We start from the raw sequence: 21,588 nt of genomic DNA, 5'->3' as shown, positions 1-21,588 counted from the left end.
AAGGAGACAAGGAAGGAAGGAGGGAGGAAGAGAGGGAAGGAAACAAGGGAATTAGGAAGAAAGGCAGGGAATAAATAAGGAAGGAGGGAGGGAAGTAAATAAGGGAGGGAGGGAGGAGAGGGAGGAAAGGACAAGGAAGGAAACAAAGAATTTAGGAAGGAAGGAAGGATGGGGAGGGAGGGAGGAAGGAAAAAGGAAGGAAACAAGGAATTTAGGAAGGATGGATGGGGAGGGAAGAAGGGAGGGAGGAAGAGAGGGAAGGAAGGAAACAAGGGAATTAGGAAGAAAGGAGAGTGGAATAAATAAGGAAGAAGAGAAGGAAGGAAGGAAATAAGGGAGTTAGGAAGGAATGAGGGAGGAAAGAAAAACAAGGGAGGGAGGGGAGGAAACAAGGGAATAGGAAGAAAGGAGAGTGGAATAAATAAGGAACGAAGAAGGGAAGGAAGGAAATAAGGGAGTTAGGAAGGAATGAGGGAGGAGGGAGGAAGGAGAAAAACAAGAAGAGAGGGAGGGAGGAAAGGAGGGAGGGAAGGAAGGAAGGAAAGAAGGGAATTAGGAAAAAAGGAATGGAATGAATAAGGAAGAATGAGGGAAGGAAATAAGGGAATTAGGAAGGAAGGAAGGAAAGGGGGAAGAAAGGAAGGAACAAGAAACAAAGAAAACAAGGTGGGAGAGAGGGAGAGAGGGAAGGAAACAAGGGAATTAGGAAGAAAGGTGGGGAATAAATAAGGAAGGAGGGAGGGAAGTAAATAAGGGAGGAAGGAAGGAGAGGGAGGAAGGGACAAGGAAGGAAACAAAAAATTTAGGAAGGACGGATGGAGTAGGGAAGAAGGGAGGGAGGAAGGAAGGAAAAAGAAAGGAAACAAGGAATTTAGGAAGGAAGGATGGGGGAGGGAAGGAGGGAGGGAGGTAGAGAGGGGAGGAAGGAAACAAGGGAATTAGGAAGAAAGGAGAGTGGAATAAATAAGGAAGGAAGAAGGGAAGGAAGGAAGGAAATAAGGGAGTTAGGAAGGAATGAGAGAGGAGGGAGGAAAGAAAAAAACCAGAAGAGAGGGAGGGAGGGAGGGAAGGAAAGAAGGGAATTAGGAAGAAAGGAATGGAATGTATAAGGAAGAATGAGGGAAGGAAATAAGGGAGTTACGAAGGGGGGAAGAAAGGAAGGAACAAGAAACAAAGAAAACAAGGAAGGGCGGAGGGAGGTAGAGAGGGAGGGAGGGAGCGAGTGAAGGAAGGAAGATTAGACAAAAAAGGAAAAAACACAATGTCTAGTTTTCTCAACACTTTAGATCCTTGAGTTAACAAAACACAATTCCTATGTTATGGGAAACCAAACGAAATTAAACATTGTTAAAATTAAACCTTGTTTAAACCAAGGTTAGATGGCGGTCTGTCAGGGTTGTTATAGCCATGGATTCCCGTCGTAGCTGAAGGGAGTGATCTATCAGTCTTTCTCAAACTTAACAACTTCAAAGATACTGTGTGGACTTCAACTCCCAGAATCCCCCAGCCAGTGATGCTGGCTGGGGAATTCTGGGAGTTGAAGTCCACAAGTCTTAAAAACTGCCAGATTGAAAAACATTGGATTGCATGATCGCTCCCAGCCGGGATATTCAGCCAATAGTCATTGGCTTTTGAAAGGGTGGGTGGGACTATCTGAAGCCCCACCCCCTTTTACATGTGGACAGTACAGGTAGTCCTCGACTTACAACGACAATCGGGACCCCGGGTTTCCATCACGTAAGCCAGGCAGTTGTCAAGTTATTGCGCCCAATCGAGGAGCTTCACGCCATCGTCGTTCAGTGAGTCACGCGGTCATTAAGCACATCTGGCTTCCGCGGTTGACTTGGCTGGTTTAAAAAAAGCGGTGGTTATTAAGCATATAGGGGTGCCGTTAAGCAAGCCCCACGGTCGTTAAGCAAATCCGTTTTAGCTCAATGGGCATTTTTGCACCCAGAATTCCACCAGGGGGCAGCAGAGGAAACGAGGTTAAATTCCGCTCGATTCTATTAACGTTTTCATCGATGGGATGTTTAGATACGTGGCCCTCACGTCACTCCAGAAATTGTTGCAAACGGAAAACAACGCTGTCCAGAGACACCGAACCACCGTCCTCGGCTGCCTGACGGATCCCGACTCGACGGTGAAGAGGTGAGCTGAAGGCCCCGTTCTGACGTAGGTTTCTTGAGAGAGTAGAAAGAACACACTTTTCCCCCCCAAAAACCCTCTTTTTATTTCAACGGCTGTGAACTCTGTTCCTTCACAGCCCTTAATGAGTCAAAAAAAAAAAAGTTTGTAAAAAGTCCGACCGAAGTCTGCCAAAGTCTTTCGGGAGAAGGCTGATAAGCACTCACCTTTCTCTCCCTTGAAACGCTGCCAGAGACCTCGTTGGCAATTAGCTTTGCAAGGCCACACGGAGCACAGAGTCCAAACGGAGCTTCAGAATTTAAACCAACCACAACGAACCAAGTTGCTTCCTGCAAAGGCTCACCTGCTTTTGCTCCTCCTTTATGTCCCATGGGAGGGGCGAATCATCTCCAAGACTTACTGCCGAGTCGTCCCTTTTGTCTTAACGGCTCTTGCCTTCTGGCAGCTCTGCGCATGCACACACTGGGAACAGGCTCCTCCTGCTCCTCTGCCTCGCTGATGTCCGACTCTGGAGGCTCCGGAGGGAGCACATAACTCCCAGATGGCCCTGTCCCCCTCTCTGCCTCCGACGCAGAGCCCTCCTCCGAGCCTTTCCCAGATTCCAGGACTGGCCTATGTCCCTCCCCAACCTCCTCACTCCCCGATTCTACTGCCACCTCCATTGGCAGATCACAACGGGCCCGAAGATGGGAGAAAGCTCTAATTTTGATAAATAGAAAAACGTGCTTCTGATTTATTTATCTTTTTGCTCCCCAGGAGAGCCCTCCAGCTGAGTTTATCCCTGATCAACCACGCTAACATTCGCACAACCACTAAGGAATTGCTCGCCTTCATGGAAAGCAGCTCCCCGGATCTGAAGTCAGAGTGCGCTTCCGGATTGTTCCTGGCTGCCGAGAAGTGAGTCATTCCACCATTGCCCTGCAAGAGGGCGATAGAGAGCAGGACGAACCTATCCGGCTCTGCGGGAATCTTTACGAGCTCTCTTCTACCTTTTGACTCCCTTCCACAGCTTCGCGCCCAACAAACGGTGGCACATCGATACCATCCTCCAGATTCTGATCATGGTGAGAACAAGGATTGGTGCTGGGATCCACTAGGTGGCAGCAGAGGGACGCAGATCATCTAAATCTCCTGCTGCCCTCTAGAGGTTGCATTTGGTAGTGCAGGCAGGGAAGATTTTCTTTTTATTTTATTTTATTTCAAAACAAACACAACACATAAAATCTTCCTTTTTTACATACTGTAGAAAGTGTATCAGTTGGTTTCAAAAGACTTCCGTGTGTCTCTTCCACAGTCATCAAGCATAATTCATATTAACTGAAGTATTTTAACTCAGATATTTATACACGTTGCCATCATTATATCTCCATTTAACTACAATTGTTTAATTGTTATCCCTCCTTCCTTCCTTCCTTCCTTCCTTCCTTCCCTCCTTTCTTTTCTCCTTCTCTCCTTCATTTCCCCCTTCCTTTCCTCCTTCCTTCCCCCCTTCCTTCTCTCCTACATTCCCTCCTTCCTTCCCTCCTTTCTTCTCTCCTTCTCTCCTTCCTTCCCTCCTTCCTTCCCTCCTTTCCTCTCTCCTTCCTTCCCTCCTTCCTTCCCTCCTTGCTTCCCTCCCTCCTTCCCGTGACCCATCAAAACCGCGGTCCACTAAAGCGCGCCCGATCAAAGCGCGTACGTGACATCATCAGCAGCGCGACAAATAAAATTAAAAATAAATCAAATTAAAATTAAAATTAAATTAAAGCAAGCCGATTCACGTAAAGGTAAGGGTTAGGGTTAGGGTTAGGTTAAGGGTTAGGGTTAGGTTTAGGGTTACGTTAAGCGTTAGGGTTAGGTTTAGGGTTAGGTTAAGGGTTAGCATTAGGTTTAGCGTTAGGTTAAGGGTTAGGGTTAGGGTTAGGTTAAAGGTTAGGCTTAGGGTTAGGTTTAGGGTTAGGTTTGGGGGGGTTAGGTTTAGATTTACGGGTTAATTTTAAGTTTACCGCTCACAGCGTGCTGTTTTCGTCGCGCTGTGATGACGTCACGTACGCGCTTTCGTCGAGCGCGCTTTAGTCTACCGCGGTTTTGTGGTGGAACCTATCCTTCCTACCCCCCTTTCTTCTCTTTCTTCTCTCCTTCCTTCCTTCCTCCTCTCCTTTCCCTTCTCTCCTTCCCCTTCCTCCCCTTTCCCCTTCCCCTCTTCTTCCCATTCCTCCCCTCTTTCCTACTCTTACATTCCCTCCCATTCTTCCTCTGCCTTTCCCTTTCTCCTATTCCTCTCCTTTCTCCTCTCCTTCCTATCTTTCCTTCTACTCCTCCCTCCATCCACTCTATCCGTTGTTGTGTTTACATATTCTCTTCTTCAGGGGATGACCTGGTTCTCTCTCTCTTTTTTTTTTTCCTTATTTGAAAGTTATATAAAAAAGACAAGATTTTCTTATGGATCTTCCTTTCCTGCCTCTTGTGGGGGGAGAGTGATTAAAGTCAGAGTAAACAAAGAGGATCTTCTAAATGGAGGACAAATGTCACCTACTCGGTTTTCTCCTTGGCAGGCGGGCTGCTACATCCGGGATGACGCCGTCCCCAACCTCATCCACCTGATTGGAGGTGCCAAGGAGCTTCATAGTTACGCCGTTCATCAGCTGTACGCCGCAGTGAGCCAAGATATCGCCCAGGTATGTGACGGTTTCAGCGTTCGCATGATATCCTGAGGCCTAAACGAATCCGGCAGGAAAGATTTATCCCAAAAAAATTATTGCTTCAGTTAGTCGCCCGAGTTTTGATCACATAGTCTTAGATATGTTGCAGTGTAACTGTGAAAAATGGTCAAAAGCAGGGATGGGATTCAGACGGTTTTGACTGGTTCGGGTGAACTGGATGTTAATTTTGCGTCCGATTCGCTGAACTGGTTGTTGTAAGGACTGGCTGGCCACACCCATCTTGCTCTGCACCTCCCGGGAGTCTCCATACGGCCTGTTCATCATGCCATTACCTGGGGGGCTCTGAAAGGGCCGAGGCTGAAAAACAGGCTTAGCGGAATTTCCGGAATTTCCAGAAGTCCGGAAACGGGCCCATTTCTGGCTTCCGAAGGGCCTCCGGAGCCTAGGGGAGACCGTTTTCGTCCTCCCGGAGGCTCGCTAAAAGCCTTTGGAACATGGCGAGGGGGAAAACACTCCCCTGCTGTGAGGAGACCAAGTAGGCCACGCCCACCCAGCAACCGGACAGAGAACCAGTTGCTAAAATTTTTCCAACCCATCCCTGGTCAGAAGTCACTGTTTTCAGTGCCGTTATAACTTCGAACGGTCACTAAATGAACGTCCGTAAGTCGAGGACTACCTATAATATCAATATTTCACTTAGGATCACGGTTATGGACATATTTACCGCTCTAGTTTTCAGGAACGGTACAATCCATCCAGGACAGGCGATCGAAGCGGTGAATCGGGGGCTGAAATCCTGTGCTACCGGCGGCCATTTTTGGCTTATTTGACCTCAGGTGTCCCTGCTGCTGGATTAAAAGGAGCTCGGGACATCAATATTTTAGGAAGGGCTTTGTAGAGCTCCAGATTTAATTGCTTGCCAAGACGCAGACGCAGAGAACGGCTCTCTTCTGGTTCTGCTTACGTGTGGCACATTCAGAATCCGTAAAAGAATATTCAGCATTTTCTCCAGCCTTAAAAATTACATTGAGCAGAAGGAAATTGCATTAAGCAGAGGGAACAGGCCTTGCTCGGAGTAGATCCCACCGGAATAGATCGCGGTGGGGATCGTTTCAGAGCAGAAAGAAGGGGGATTAGCACATCCCTGATCTATCTTGGGGCCCAAGATTGAAGTCAGCCTAAGAAGAACAATATATCGCGTCGCAAAAGGGAGAAAAAAAAAAGTTTTATCCCACTGAAAGCTGCAAAGCTGAGGCTGCAGTTCCACCCATTGACCACACGGTGGTGCTTCAGCCTGAGAGAAAGTAGGTTATGGCGCCCTCTAGGGATCAGAGGAAAGAAAACCCAACATTTTCAGCCCAAGATCATCTTTTAACGACTCCATAATCCCTTGCGGAGTGGAGTCTGGGCAACTGAATGAAGGTGAATGTTTTACTGGCCCTTTGCCCTTCCTGTTGCCAATGTGGAGTTTTGTTCAGCAGATATATATTCATTGTATCCAGAGATAGAGATATATTTCTCTACCTAAGATCGAATTCACAGCCTCTTGATTGTGAGGTGAGAATTCTACCTCTAGGCCACCGCACCACTTAATTTTTGGCCCAGGGTGAAAAGTAAATATTATATTGATAGTCCTGGACTTACGACTGGCCGCTTAGCGACTGTTTAATCGCATAGCAGTCACTTAACAACCACAATGGTCACTTAATGACAGTCACAAAAAAGCTCATCAAATCAGATATGTCATGTGGGTGACCCGTTTTATGGCCGTCTTAACTTACAACCATCACTAGCAGGTTCCAACATGGGAACACATTCCAATTTTATGACCTTTCCACCACCGTCATTAAGCAAATCACTCGGTCATTAAGTGAATCCAGACTTTGCTTGTTGCAAGCTGGCTGAAAAAGATGACCACGTCAACCACGGGACATGGCTGCAAATACATGCCATGGTTGCAATCCCATGACTGCAGGGATACTCCCACGGTCATAAGTGCAAGGATGGGTTCGTGGCAAGTCACTTTTTTTGAGCCAAATGAATGGTCGTAAATCGGGGACCACCTGGATGTGGCGTAATAGCACTTGGTTTCTGTCCCATCACAGCAACCTTTGGTCCAAGTGGCCACCTGGTGCCTTGGCGAATACGGACACTTCCTTCTTGACGGGAATTGCGATGAGGTGGAGCCGCAGCAGGTGAGATCTCCCGAAATGCGTCGGTGAAGTTCTGTTCCATGTGTGGCGCCTGTTGTATGTAGCTTTTTAGATGTAGATTGCGTTGGTGTTGATGGCTGGCTATTATGTCGTTGGCTGTTGTTTCCTTGTGTTGTTGATACTTGATAAACTGAGCACTCCTGAGTTTCCCAGGCTCCAATCATTTCCCTGGCTGTTTTTGTCTCTGCTCAGCCAACAATCTTAGTAGCTGTTGATCCTCATTGCGCCGTGTCCTCATTTTTTATCTTCTCAGGTAGACGCCGAGGACATGCTGAGCTTGCTGGAACGTGTCCTCCAGTCACATCTGTCCCTGCCCTCCACCCGGGCCTACGCTCTCACTGCCCTCATGAAGCTTGGGACGCGCCTCCAGGACGTCGACATTAAGTGAGTGCGGGGGAAAAAATTATCCTATCATTGATTCAGGATAAGCAGAATTGCTCCCCAGTTGTTGCGTCGTCCGATCAAACCCAGTGTGCAGTTTTGTGGGTTCCTTATTGTGTGGTCAAGTGATGACTCACTTAATGGAATCTGCTTATTATAGTTGTGGCAGTCATAAAATGGGTCATTTACATGACTGACCTGATTTTATGCCCTTTTTGGGACTGTGGTTATGCCTGTTGTTCAAAAATCAATATTTTCATCCTGGGCCAGAAAATATGAGTTTTCTCTGGCACTAGAGGGCGCTGTAGCACCCTTTCTCTCATGTGAGAGCGCCATCATGTGGGCAGCTGCCAGAACTGCAGCTTCACCTTCCCATCTGTCAGTGGGATAAAACCTTTTACCATATCCTTGTCCACCTTTTCTGGCTCAGAATGGGGAACCCCTAACTCCAATAATCCCCAGATGGTAGGGGATTATGGGAATCAAAGCCAAAAGTTGCGTCGCTTGCCGAGAACTGCGTTGTGAATTGAAAATTGGGACTGGTTAAAAACCACCTTTTGAAGTGGGATTAAAGTTGAACATGGGCCAGTCCTGGAGTCTGGGGAAGGCTCTGATGAGGACTCTGTGTCGGAGGCAGAGAGGGGGCCAGGGCCGTCCGACAGTTATCAGCTGCCTTCGGAGTCAGACATCAGTGAGGCAGAAGAACAGCTGGAGCCTGTTCCCAGTGTGCGCATGCACAGAATTGCCAGACGAAGGGAACAGCTAAAGGAACAAGGGTCGACTTGGGAGAAAGGCCATAGGTGGACGGTGAATGGCCCCTCCCATAGGAAATAAAAGAGGGAGCGCCAGGGGAGTGGAGTTTGCAGGAGACACTTAGTTCATTCCTGCATTCTAACCAAGTATTGCGGCATCTGAAGGACGAGGACTCGGCTTCGTGCTGCTAAGGAAGCCTAGGGTCACATGACCATATTTCAGGAGCTTGGCAACTGACTCCCCTTTACGACGGTCGCGATGTGCTGCGGTCCCATGCACATCGCGGGGGAGAAGGCAGTGAGTTAAGCCAGATTCGCTCAACGCCCACGATATCCATGGTTGTCAAAACTGGTCACATCCTCACTCACTTAGTGACCAAAATACCGGTTTCAATTGTGGTCGTAAGTTGAGGACTACCTGCAAGCTGCCGAGAAGTAGGGTTTTAGCGGCCGGCGTATCAAAAGGAATAGAAATGAGATAGTAACTTCCTTTTCTCTCATTTTTTTCCCCCCTCTCCTCTTCCTCAATTCGAAGCCGGATTCGGAGTTTGGTTTCGATTTATTGTAGCTGCCACGACGTGGAACTACAACAGCGAGCAGTGGAATACAACACCCTTTTCCGAAAATACGATCACCTCAGGTACTTGTTAGCTGGTCTCGTCTCGCAAAAGCCCAGCGCTCCGCATCCAATGTTTCTTAGTTCAGAGTCAAACGATTCTCTTAAGTTACTAGTCCTTATTGTCGGCGGGGTTGGGTGGAAACCTGTGGGCAGGGCGTAAAAAGGAAAGGAGGCCTTTCATAGTTCTCAACAACTCCTTCTTGCTCATTTCTTCCCCATCCCTTTACCCATTTTTGTCCTGAAATCCCTGCCGAACCAAAGCAGCAGGCACAATGAGGACAAGAAACTTGACCGGCCCAATTCCCTCAAATCCTTGGCGTACCCCCCCCAATCCCAACCAGTGGGCCAAGCAAAAGAGTCTCCTGGATTGCAGTTTGTAATATGGTCGATAAAGAATGTTTTTTTCAAATGTTTCACTTTATTTCACACTAGCCGATAACCCGGAGTTGCCGGGGGATTGATTTATAGGGGGAAAATATCTGGACCAAACATCATTTCTAATGTTGGATTTCCCCTCTTACCAGAGGGAGCCCCCTTGTCGAGTACTGTGAAGCCGTTACCATGGCAACTCCACTGCACTGTACAATAGAAGCCATTTTACAGCAGTACAGTAGAAGCCTTTTTAAGGCACAACAGGCTGTATCTTAACAGAACACCCATCCCGAAGGGTGCTGGAACACACACACATTTACACACCGTGGCACGACAAAACCGCGCTCGACTAAGCCGCGCCCGATTAAACCTCGTCGCTGACGTCATCAACAGGGCGGCAACAGCGAGCGCGGAGAAAGAAGGGCGCTTTAAATAGCGCTTTGAAAGCAAGCCGATTCAACTTAAGGTAAGGGTTAGGTTTAGGGTTAGGGTTAGGGTTAGGGTTAGGGTTAGGTTAAGGGTTAGGGTTAGGGTTAGGGTTAGGTTAAGGGTTAGGGTTAGGTTTAGGGTTAGGTTAAGGGTTAGGTTTAGGGTTAGGTTTAGGATTAGGTTTAGGGGGGTTAGGTTTAGATTTAGGGGTTAATTTTAGGTTTAGCGTTTACAGCGTGCTTCTTTCTCCGCGATGTTGTCGCCCTGTTGATGACGTCAGCTACGCGGTTTCGTCGAGTGCAGTTTAGTCGAACACGGTTTTGTGGTGGAACCTTTACACACACTTTTATATAGAGAGATTCTGGATTTGGGTTCCATTTTGTTTAAGTTCAGTGTTTCTCCAGCTTGGCAAAGTTGAGAAAGACGTGTGGACTTCAACTCCCAGAAACCCCCACGGCTTCGTAGGCGTCGGACTCCATTTAAAAAGACGGTTCTGAGTTCAAAAGACTAAATTCTCTGTTTAAAATAGACGGATCCCTTCCGTTGAAATCAGTCCGCAGGCTTTGGGTTAATTTTCTGGCGAATGCTTTGAATTTTGAGCAAGACTAGAATTTTTCGGTTCCCTTCAAGATGGGTGGACTTCAACTCCCAGAATTCCCCAGCTGGGTGAGGCAGGCTGAGGAATTCTGGGAGTTGAAGTCCACGCATCTTAAAGTAGCCAAGGTTGAGAAATACTGTTTTGAAGTATTATTATTTTTTTGCCTCATGGAATTTGCTTTGGCTGGGGAATTCTGGGAGTTGAAGTCCACCCATCTAGAGCAGGGCTCTCCAACCTTGGCCACTTTAAGCCTGGCGGACTTCAACTCCCAGAATTCCACAGCCAGCAAAGAGTATTCTTTTGCCTCATGGAATTTGCTTTGGCTGGGGGATTCTGGGAGTTGAAGTCCACCCATCTTAAAGCTGGGAAACATCGCACCAACAGTTCAGACTCCTGATTTGATGTCAGCAGAGAAAGATCTAGACTCCAACCTCCAAGCAGCGGGCTGGACTAGAGGACCTCGCAGGACCCCTTTCGACTCTGTTATTTCTGTCATTTTGCACCATCCTCCCCCTCTGGTGGGCTGAAAAATAATTTTTTTTCAGGCATTCCATTTTTTTCCTTCCTTTTCCAGAGCCTCCATCCTGGAAAAGATGCCGGTGGTGGAGAAATTTGGGGATAGCAAGGAAAGCCAGGAAACAGACCAGAATGGAAATGAGATTGTTACCCCAATCGTCCTGCAGGGGGAGCCATCCACCGATCCCAAACCCCAAGCACCTAAGGAGGTGGGCGATGCAGTGCCTAGCTTTGGGCAGGAGGGGGCAGCAGAGGCCATGAAATCCTTAAAAGAAGCTTAATACAGTATAAATCGGATTATTCCTACAAGGGGTTTAATTTTAAACCCAATTTCCCTTATTTCTTGATTATTAGACAAAGTTTAATTGAAGTCTTATAAAGAGCAAGGTAGTCCTCAACTTACAACAGTCCGTTTAGTGACCAAGGAAGAAAAAAAGCAACTTACGACCATTTTCACAGAACTTTTGTCGCAACCCCCCCCAGTTAGGTGATCAAAATCCAGACACTTGGCAACTGATTCGTATTTATGATGGTCGCAACCTCCCGGGGGTCAAGCGATCCCTTTCTGTGACCTTCGGACAAGCAAAGTCGACGGGGGAAACCGGATTTACTTCACAATCCTGTTATCGACTGCAATGATTCACTTAATAACGGTGGCAAGGAAGGTGGTCCAACGGGGTAAAATTCACCGAACAAAATGTCTCGCTCAGCGATTGAAATTTTGGGGCTCGCTTATGGTCGTAAGTCGAGGACTGCTTGGTGATTTGGAGCTTTTGCTGACAAGGGTGTAAATTGTGCTTTAACAAATCTCTTTCTTTGCGTCGGCCCCGGGGGAACAAATTGAGTGGACTTCAATTCCCAGAATTCCTCAGCCAGCAGGAGGGAATTCTGGGAGTTGAAGTCCACGCTTCTTAAAAGTTACCAAGGTTTGGGAAAATCTTGTTCTATTTTGTTCTTTTTCTTCTAGGCATCCAGCAGAAAAAAATTGGTTTTTTTGTTTTAAAACAAAGTTTTTATTTTTGGTTACCTATTTTAATTTCTTTTACACCCATTTTCTCCTTTACATTTTCTATTATACATAGTTCCTTTTACATTATATTTTCATTTGGTATTTCAATCCTCTCGTTTCCTTTCCATGTTTTACATTATATTTTCATTTGGTATTTCAATCCTCTCGTTTCCTTTCCATGTTTTCCAGCTTAACTTGAATTTCTTCTTAATCTGTAAACGACATCATCATTTGCCTCTCGCAAGCGGATCAAATGTTAACATTTCATTGCCATCTATTCTTCCGTTTTTACTATCGATAAACATATAGCCACACATTTAATTTGATGTAGTAAACATTCCATTGAGTTAATTATCCGCAATTAATAACATTAATCTATTTCCCTCAAATCCTACTGGCTGTATACCATTGGCTATATTTACCGAATTTCATCCTATTCTACGAGTAAATCCGTATTTATCCATATCCATCTCCATACGAGTAAATTCTACGAGTAAATTTCCTCCTTCCAACCGTTTTCTCTTCATCTGTCAGGAATTTCACTTCTCTTATATTTTCGTCTCTCCACCCAATTGCCAACTTTTTTCTTGTTCTGGAAATTTCTATATTTTCCCTTTCCGATCTTTTTTTTTCTCCTTTTTAATTCGATTGTTTTGGTATCTCTCCCCAGTTTTTCCCCCTCATTCCCCCCCCCCCATTAATCCTATCTTTGCTATTTAATTCCCCCTTTTAGTATGTAACTGTAAATTCCAGGACCATCATCTTAAATCTTTTTCTTTTTAGAAGAAGAATTCGGTTTTGAGGTCACCCAAAAACTGAGATTCGCCCCCCCCCTCGCTCCGGGAACAACTGTGACAAATCCTGACCATGAATCGTGGTTTGTTCTGAAATTAACCCCCTCCTCTCTTTCCTCAAGGGAAAGACTGCTCATCGCCAACAATGGAGGTTTCTGAGAAGACCTTGGATGACCATTTATCCAGAATGGTGTAGAATCTCCTGATTGAGAAAGGCGGGTTGGACTAGTTGACCTCTTAAGCTCCCTTCCGACTCCGTTCTTCTTGTCTTTCTCTCTCTAGGTCTTCGATCTCTTGGACCTTCTCGGAGACCCTGCAGATACATCTCCTGCTCTGTCCGATCCAGCCCACGTGGGAAGCGGATCCCTTCTTGGCTTGCTTCAGGATCTAAAGCCTTCAGGTAGAACGAGAGGGATCTATTAAGAGGGATCCATTCAGCAAAGGGTTCCTTCCCGTTTACAACCATTTGAGCCTCTCGGTTGGATAACCTAGGCAGGTAGCCCTCGATTTTACAACCCAACGTGGAGCCCAACGCTTCGGTCGCTAAGCGAGACAGCCGTTCAGTGAGTTCCGCCCCATTTTACCACCTCCGTTGTTCAGGGGATCACTGCCGCTGACAAGTGTTATCGCACGATTGTCCCCGTTGACTTTGCTGGTCAGGAAGTGGCCAGTGAGTTGTGTCTGGGCTTTCCGCCAACAGGATAATAGTTGCTGTGAATAAAGAGTGGCAAACAGCTAAGCCTGTGTCTGTGTTCATTACCGGACGGAGAGGACACATCATAAATATGAATCAGTTGTCAAGCATCTGAATTTTGATTGTGTGACCTTAAGGGTGGTGCAATGTTTATAATCAGTTGCGGTATTCAGCCGGTTCGTACTGGTTTGGATGAACTGGCCCGGTGCTATGCTGTCCTATTTAGCCATCTTTTCTAAGCCGCGTGCGTGCACGCCAACCGTCCGCAGAATGCGCATGCTCGCAGTTTCCGTGAGCAGCAAAACTGGTGGTAAAATTACGTGGAACTCACCTCTGGTTGTAATGGCCACAAGTCACTTTTCTTCATCGCCAGTTTAACTTGGGAATTGTCACAAAGGGAACTGCCGTAAGTCGAGGGCAACCTGCATTCACAATTTGTGTGGAAGTCGTCTCATATTTATATCTGGCGCGAAACTGCATGATAACTTACTTTCCCTACCGGTTCGCAAACGCGTCCCGTCCAGCGCATGCTCATTGGCTTGAAAATGGGCCTAAATAGAACTGCGTAGAACCGGGGGGAGGGGGGCCCGCCGACCTGCGATTTCCACTACCCGTTCGGGCGAACCGATCCGAACCGGCTGAATACCACCTCAGGCTGGGAGAAAGGATTTCCTGTACGGTTCGGACCGCAGGATGTTAAAGGAAAGTTCTGGAAAAGGAGAATTTTCGATCCCATCAAACAGCCGGGACAGCAAGGAGACATCTGGGGGCTTAAAATGGGAAGGCAGGGAGAAGATCCTTGGAAGCTCGCATTCCCCCGTCTTTGGGGGGGGGGGAAACACGCTTGCAAGTAGTCCTCGACTTACGGCGGGTTCATTTAGGGAACTGTTCTGGCACCCCTTGGTCCGGTAATGAACACAGACACAGGCTTAGCTGTTTGCCACTCTTTATTCACAGCAACTATTATCCTGTTGGCGGAAAGCCCAGACACAACTCACTGGCAAGACGTTGGCAGGAACCCAGACTCCAACAGACACGGGAACACAAAGCAGACCAGACAAGGAGTTCTCCAGATTATTACAAACGGTTGTGTCCTGCAAAAGGACTCCTCCCAAAGTCTCTTCTTATATACTCTCTTGGGAGGGGCCAAGCCACAACCACCTAGGCTTGATTATCTCTTACGAGTCTGTCTCCGTAACTGCTGCCTCCGTTTCTCCGCCCTCCATTGCCTGGCGTCAGGGACAAACTCCCTTTGATCTTCCCCACTGCTCCATGCCTCAGGCGCCTCCTGGTAGCCAACCAGCCTCTCTGCTCTGAGTCTGAACCCTGTCCAGGGTCCTCCACATCTTCCCTAGCAGACTCATAGGGGTCCTCGCTATCGGAGTCCATCGGCAGCTCCAACGGCTCCTGCTGGGCCACAACAGTGACCATTGGAAGTTATTATATGACTTACGGCTGGGGAAGACCCAAAATCTTAAAAGTTGAGAAAAATGGTCGCCCCGCGTCTGTCTGGATAAGAGAAACCAACGTAACCATGTTTTCCGCAGAGGCCGTTCCCTCCCGCATGGAAGTTTACAAAAAGAATGCATTGCTGGTCGAGTTTTCGATGAGCCGAGCTCCGGGAGAAGCTGCCGCGTTGCTGCTGATCACGGCCACGGTGACCAACACCGCCTCTGAAGACGTTGAGGACTTCTCCATGCAGGTGGCAGTGCCCAAGGTGAGATGCCCTGAGTTGGGGTCCGTTGGATGGGTAACGTTTTTCTTTTTTCAAGAGAAGGAGGAAGAGGAGGAAGGAGGAGGAGAAGGGGAGGAACAGGGGGAGGAGGAGGAAGAGGGGAAGAGGGGGAGGAAGAGAAGGAGAACAAGAACGGGAGGAGGAAGAAGAAGAGGAGGGAGGAAGAGGAGGGGGAAGAGGAAGGAAGGTGAGGGAGGAGGAGGAAAAGGGAAAACAAGAATGAGAGGAAGGAGAGAAGGAGGAGGAAGAATAGGAGGAGGGGGAGGAAGGGGAGGGGAAGAGGAAAAAGAGGGAGAACGAGAAGAAGGGGAGGAGGAGGAAGAAGTAGAGGAGGTGGAGGAAGAGGGAGAACGAGAAGAAGGGGAGGAGGAGCAGGAGGAAGATGAGGAGGAGAGGGAGGAAGAGGAGGGGAAGAGGGGGAGGAAGAGGGAGAACGAGAACGAGAAGAAGGGGAGGAGGAGGACGAAGAATAGGAGGAGGGGGAGGAAGGGGAGGGGAAGAGGAGAAAGAGGGAGAACGAGAAGAAGGGGGAGGAGGAAGAAGAAGTAGAGGAGGTGGAGGAAGAAGGAGAACGAGAACGAGAAGAAGGGGAGGAGGAGCAGGAGGAAGAAGAGGAGAGGGAGGAAGAGGAGGGGAAGAGGGGGAGGAAGAGGGAGAACGAGAACGAGAAGAAGGGGAGGAGGAGGACGAAGAATAGCGGGAGGGGGAGGAAGAGGGAGAACGAGAAGAAGGGGGAGGAGGAGGAAAAAGAAGAGATGGAGGAGGGGGACAAGGAAGAAAATCAAGGAGGAAAAGAGGAGGGGGAGGAAGAGGGAGAAGGAGAATGAGAAGGGGAGGATGAAGAAGAGGGGGAGGGGGAGAAAAAGAGGAGTGGAGGAGGAGGAGGAAGAGGAGGGGAAGAGGGAGAGGGAAAAGGGGAACGAGTAGAAGAGGGGGAGGAAGAAGAGGAGGAGAGGGAGGAAGAGGAGGGGAAGAGGGGGAGGAAGAGGGAGAACGAGAACGAGAACGAGAAGAAGGGGAGAAGGAGGACGAAGAATAGGGGGAGGGGGAGGAAGAGGGAGAACGAGAAGAAGGGGGAGGAGGAGGAGGAAGAAGAAGAGGAGGAGGAGGAGGACAAGGAAGAAAATGGAGGAGGGAAAGAGGAGGGGAGGAAGAGGGAGAAGGAGAATGAGAAGGGGAAGATGAAGAAGAAGGGGAGGGGGAGAAAAAGAGGAGTGGAGGAGGAGGAGGAAGAGGAGGAGGGAAAGAGGGAGAGGGAAAAGGAGAACGAGAAGAAGAGGGGGAGGAAGAAGAGGAAGAGAGAAGCATGGGGTGATTTTTGTTGGTTTGATTTGGGTCTCACCGTTTTTCTCGTTTTGAACATTTCCTGTTCCCTTACAACTGCCTCCTCCTCCCCCTTCTCTCCTCCTCCTCTGCCTCTTTTTTCCCTTCCCCTCTTCTAACAAATCTCCTCTTCTCCTTCTCTTCCTCTGCTTCCCCCTCCCTCTCTCTTCACCTCGCCTTCTCCTCTGCCTCTTCTTCTCCGGTTCCTCTCCCATCTTTTCCTTCACCTCTCTCTGCTCTGTTCTTCTTCTTCTTCTTCCTCCTCCTCCTCCTTTTCCTCTCTTCGCACTCACCCTCTTCTCTTTTCCTCCCCTTCTTCCTCTCATTCTCCTCTCTTCCCACATTCTTAGCTTCTTCTCTCCCTCTTCTTCTCCTTCTCCTCTTCCTCCCTTCCTACTCATCCCTCTCTTCTTTTCACCTCTTTTTTCTTATCCTTCCTCTCATTCTTCTCATCGTCTTCCCTTCTTCTCTCCCTTTTCTTCCCTCCGTCCTTCACCTCTCCTTCTTCTTCCCCTTCTCTTCTTCCTCTCCTCTCCATCCTTTCCTTCTCTTCTTCCCCCCATCTTATCCCACGTGGCTTGACCTTTTTCTCTTCCTCCCTTCCCTCTCATTCTCATCTTTTTTTAACCTCTTTTTCCTCCCTTTCTTCCTCTTGTTCTTCTCTTCCTTTTCTTCTTCTCTTCATCTTGTTCCCTCCATCCTTCACCCCTCCCACCTCCTCTTCTTTCTCCTTTCCTTCTCTCCTTCTCCTCTTCCTCTCCTCCCTCGTTCCCCTTTTCTTCTCCTCTCCTTCTCTTCTCTTCCTCTTCTTCCCCCTCCCCGTCCCATCTTCTCCCACATGACTTGATCATTCTATCCTTTTCCTCTTCCTCCTTTCCTTCTTCTCTATTCTCTCCTTCCTCCTCACCATTTCTCCTTTTCACTCCTTCTCAAGCTCCCCTCCTTCTCCTCTCTATCCTTTCCTTCTCCCCTCCTCTCCCTCTTCTCCTTCTCTTCTTCCACTCATCTTCTCCCACGTGGCTCGATCATTTCTCTTCTCCTCTTCCTCCTTCCAGTCCTTCCAAGTGCAGCTTTTGGCTCCCAGCGGCTCTACCGTCCCAAGCCACGGAGGGCCCCCCATCACCCAAGTCATTCGAGTGTTGAACCCCAAACAGGTAAGAACCAGGAGAGAATCTGGCGTCAACTTGCCAAATCCTAGCGTTCACATCCGGCAAAGTCCCGGCAAACAGTCTTTCAAGGGTGAATTTACAAACACCGACCTTATCAGGTTTGGTGAGCTGCCAGGCCAATATCTTCCAAATGCTACACTGTACAAGAAAATACTTGGCAAGGAATCTCGGGGAGTCACAAACGAATTAAGCGAACTAATTGTCTCCTGCAAACTCCACTCCCCTTTCGCTCTTCTCTTATTTCGTCTGGGAGGGGCCATTCATCGTCTACCGGTGGCCTTACTCCCAAGTTGACCTTAGCTGTTCCTTTTGTCTGGCAACTCTGCGCACATCGGGAACAGGCTCCAGCTGTTCTTCCGCCTCACTGATGTCCGACTGCGACGGCAGCTGGTAACTGTCGGGGCGGCCGTGGCCCCCTCTCTGCCTCCGACGCAGTGCCCTCATCCGAGTCTTCCCCACACTCCAGGACTGGCCTATCTTCCTCCCCAACCTCCTCATTGTCCGAGTCTACCGCCAGTTCCGCTGGCCGCTGGCAGGTCACAACGGTGGCCAAGGGGACGTTGTGTCAAGTCCCTCCTCAAAGTCCTCCAAGGAAGCCAGATGACCACGGAGATTCGTTCGCCGGGTTTCCCGCGAAGGAAAAGGACTTAAGTATCCGGTCAAGTGGCTCTCTGAGTACTTTAGCCCCACTTTTATCAGCAAGTGGATTAAGGCAGATTGATCCTCTTTCTAACCCACTCTGGATGGAAAGCGGGGAGCTTGGCCACCTGTTTTGGAGACACGCAAAGGCACATCCGGCGCTTTCCATTTGGCAATGTCTTACAAACAACCCCAGGGAGAAGAGGAGGATGATGACAAGGATGAGGAGGAGGACGAGGACGAGGAGGACGAGGACGACAACTGTGGGGTCCTTGATGCTTTCTTATCTTACTTATTTTCGTGCAGTTGTTTCATCACCCAACTAGATGACTTTATCAGTGTTAGAAGGGAGTGGGGTTTGCGAAGTGGAGGACGGTGAAGGGGAGGAGGAGGAGGACTGGGGGGGTCCTTGGTGCTCTCTGAGCTTGGTGGTCTCCTTGCCGACGAATCGTTGACCCAACTAGGTAACATCATCAGGGCTAGAAGGGAGGAGGGTTTCCTCTCTATTTATATACAAGTGGCTTTTCCTGTCAGTGATGGTGGGAACACTTCGGGTGGAATTATATAGTATATATACGGTATAAGAAACAGATTATACAGTATATGTAACGTATAGAGTATATATAGCACATAGAAGGAATTGATTATGTAGTATACTAGCTGGATACCTGTGCTTTGCGGCGAAATGTGATCGGACAATGCAGGAGAAATCCGGGCCAATCCGTTGGCTCAATGATGGTCGGTGTTTGAAACCCACAAGGGAATATCGCTCCCGCCGCCTTGACTCCGGAAGCAGTTCCGTAGATGGGAGGCCTAGACATTTTGGTGAGGTACCGACGTTTAGTACTGTTAGGAGCCCCAGACCGCTCCTGAGGGAAGGTTTGAACTGAGGTAACGGAATGTGAGGCAACTGGCAGTTGGAACAGAGTTCTTTTCAGGTGGGGAGGAGGAGTAGAACTCCTGAGCATCAAAGCATGTTAATTACCGTCTAAGAAATAGTAATGATCTGATGGTCATTTCGAAAAATCCTTTCTTAGCGAGCACCTAGAAGCCAAGAGGAACATATGTGCCAAATTTCAAGTTTGTAGGCTTTACGGTTCTGGAGAATTCGTGATGAGTTAGGGGTATTTGGCTTTTAGATAGATGATAGATGATAGATAGATAGATAGATAGATAGATAGATAGATAGATAGATAGATAGATAGATAGATAGATAGATAGATAGATAGATAGATGATATAGATAGATAGATAGATAGATATAGAGAGATAGATAGATAGCTGATAGATAGATAGATAGATAGATAGATAGATAGATAGATAGATGATAGATAGATAGATGATAGATAGATAGATAGATAGATAGATAGATAGATAGATGATATAGATAGATAGATAAATAGAGATAGAGAGATAGATAGATAGATGATAGATAGATAGATAGATAGATAGATAGATAGATAGATAGATAGATAGATGATAGATAGATAGATAGATAGATGATAGATAGATAGATAGACGATAGATAGATAGATAGATAGATAGATAGATAGATAGATGATAGATAGATAGATAGATAGATAGATGATAGAGTGTGCAAACAGAAGGAGTGGTGCGGCGGCCTAGCAGTTCAACTCTCGCCTCACAATCAGAAGGTTGAGAGTTCAATCCTAAGCAAATATTTCTCTGTCTCTGAGAGAGAATTGAGAATTTATCTGCTGAACAAAACTCTGCATTGGCGTCAGGGAAGGGCATCCGGCCATTAAAACATTAAAACACTGCTCCATTCAGTTGCCCAGACTCCACCCCACTAAAGGATTATGGAGTCGTTAAGTTAAAAGCAAGCCCTACTTTGCAGTCATGGGAATGGATACATCGGCAGGACCCAAAATTCAATAACACAACCGGGGGGGCGGGAGGGGGAGGAGACTCGGCTATCGTAAGTTCGAATCCGGGCATAAATTACCCAGTTTGTCATAATTTCAACTGGCCGCTAACCAATCGGTCATACATTGAGGACTGCCTGTACAATATAGAATATATTGCTTTGCGTTTCACTGGAATGTGTGTAAACTCTCCAAGGATTTGATTAATGCGAAGATTGTGACGTTATATCTCGTTTCTTGTTTCTTGAACCCAGATCCCTCTTCGGATGAGGCTACGCATTTCCTACACACTGCCTTCCGGGGCTGTTGTGCAACACGTCGAAGAACTCAACTCGTTCCCGGAGACTGCGTGGAAGTGAATAGTAGCTTACTCAAGGAGTAAAGAACTCCTGGAGTAACAGCTGGCGGTATTTGTGTTCCCTTTAATTGTGTGCTGGAATAAACATGTGTTGTTACCCCAGGAAGCTGTTTTCACCACAAACGCACACGAGATTTACCAAAGGCTTTCCAGGCAGGGAGTCCTCGACATATGGCCGTTCATTTACTGACCGCTCAAAGTTACGACGGCACGGGGGGAAAGGGACCGTTTTCCACAATGACGATCTTTCCAGCATTCTCGCGTCACGCGATCAAAATTCAGATGCCTGGCAACTGATTCAGACTTACGAGTCGCAGTGATCCGCTTTTGCGACCTTCTGACAAGCGACGTCCACGGGGAAGCCCGATTCCCTTGACAACTGTTTTAGTAACTTATCCACCGCGATTCATTTAACAACTGAGGCCAAAAAGATGGTACAATGGGGGGGGGCGGACTCACTAAACCAATGTTTCACTTAACAACAGAAATTTTGTGGTCGTAAGTCAAGGACTATCTGTATTTTGACTGCCTGTACAAAACGCAATACAGTTTTTATACAGGCAGCCCTCGACTTACGACAATTGAGTCCACAATTTCTGTTGCTAACCGAGACACTCACTTAACAAGTGTCTCGCTTAGCAGCGGAAAAGTTGGGCTGTAACAGTCGCAATTCGAGGACTACTATATAAAGATATTAGGGGAGGGTTTTTTTTTTAGGCTGGATGGCCCAGTGGTTGAGTAAAGATAGGAGGGGCCCTGTACAACTAGTCCTTGACTTACAACCACAATTGAGCCCAAAACTTGTCGTTAAGCGAAGCATTTTTTTCAATGAAATTTGTCCCATTTTACGACCTTTCTGGCCCCAGTTGCTAAGTGAATCAGTGCACTTAGTAACTTAGTAACCCAGTTGTTAAGTGAATCGGCCTTCCCCACCGTCGGAAGGCCGAGACTCAGTCACCTGCTCCCTAGAATGGCCAGGAATGTTTTAAAAAAAGCAAAAGGAATCCAAAATATTGGTTCAAGCCGTGAGTCCCTTTTTTCGGTGCCGCTGTAACTTTGGTCACTGTGAACTGTCGTAAATCGAGGACTACCCGCATGAAGAAGCTCAAATGTAAAAGCTGACGGGCCTCGATTGTAGACTGTTTCCAAAAGCAAAAGGAATCCAGAATATTGGTTCGAGTGAAGTCACTTTTTGGGATGCCGTTGTAAGTTCCGTCACTAAACGAACGGTCGTAGGTCGAGGACGACCGATAAGAATGTCCTTTCGAAGCAGGGCTTCCCAAAGAGCGGGCGGCACCAGATCGTGGCGGAGCGT

General features: G+C 47.7%; 1 protein-coding gene across 1 annotated transcript in view; it reads left to right on the top strand.

Moving 5' to 3' along the window:
• AP1G2 (adaptor related protein complex 1 subunit gamma 2) overlaps positions 1 to 20,379 on the top strand; it is a 41,247-nt gene extending 20,868 nt beyond the window's left edge. The window contains exons 11-22 of the mRNA XM_087714236.1: positions 2,035 to 2,148; positions 2,902 to 3,042; positions 3,155 to 3,209; positions 4,680 to 4,802; positions 6,893 to 6,982; positions 7,254 to 7,384; positions 8,669 to 8,773; positions 10,726 to 10,876; positions 12,753 to 12,870; positions 14,712 to 14,881; positions 17,278 to 17,376; positions 20,170 to 20,379. Of these exons, the coding sequence (XP_087570362.1) occupies positions 2,035 to 2,148; positions 2,902 to 3,042; positions 3,155 to 3,209; positions 4,680 to 4,802; positions 6,893 to 6,982; positions 7,254 to 7,384; positions 8,669 to 8,773; positions 10,726 to 10,876; positions 12,753 to 12,870; positions 14,712 to 14,881; positions 17,278 to 17,376; positions 20,170 to 20,274 (1,402 nt within the window). The 3' untranslated portion in view covers positions 20,275 to 20,379. The remainder of the gene's footprint in view (positions 1 to 2,034; positions 2,149 to 2,901; positions 3,043 to 3,154; positions 3,210 to 4,679; positions 4,803 to 6,892; positions 6,983 to 7,253; positions 7,385 to 8,668; positions 8,774 to 10,725; positions 10,877 to 12,752; positions 12,871 to 14,711; positions 14,882 to 17,277; positions 17,377 to 20,169) is intronic.
• Positions 20,380 to 21,588: the final 1,209 nt, after the last annotated feature.

Source organism: Thamnophis sirtalis, unplaced genomic scaffold (assembly GCF_051295495.1).
Source record: "Thamnophis sirtalis isolate CommonGarterSnake01/CBP01778 unplaced genomic scaffold, rThaSir2_p1.2 scaffold_4, whole genome shotgun sequence".
In the NCBI taxonomy this organism is placed as follows: Eukaryota; Metazoa; Chordata; class Lepidosauria; order Squamata; family Natricidae; genus Thamnophis; species Thamnophis sirtalis.
Note: the sequence above shows the minus strand (reverse complement) of the source record. Positions and strands in the feature narration are given on the sequence as shown.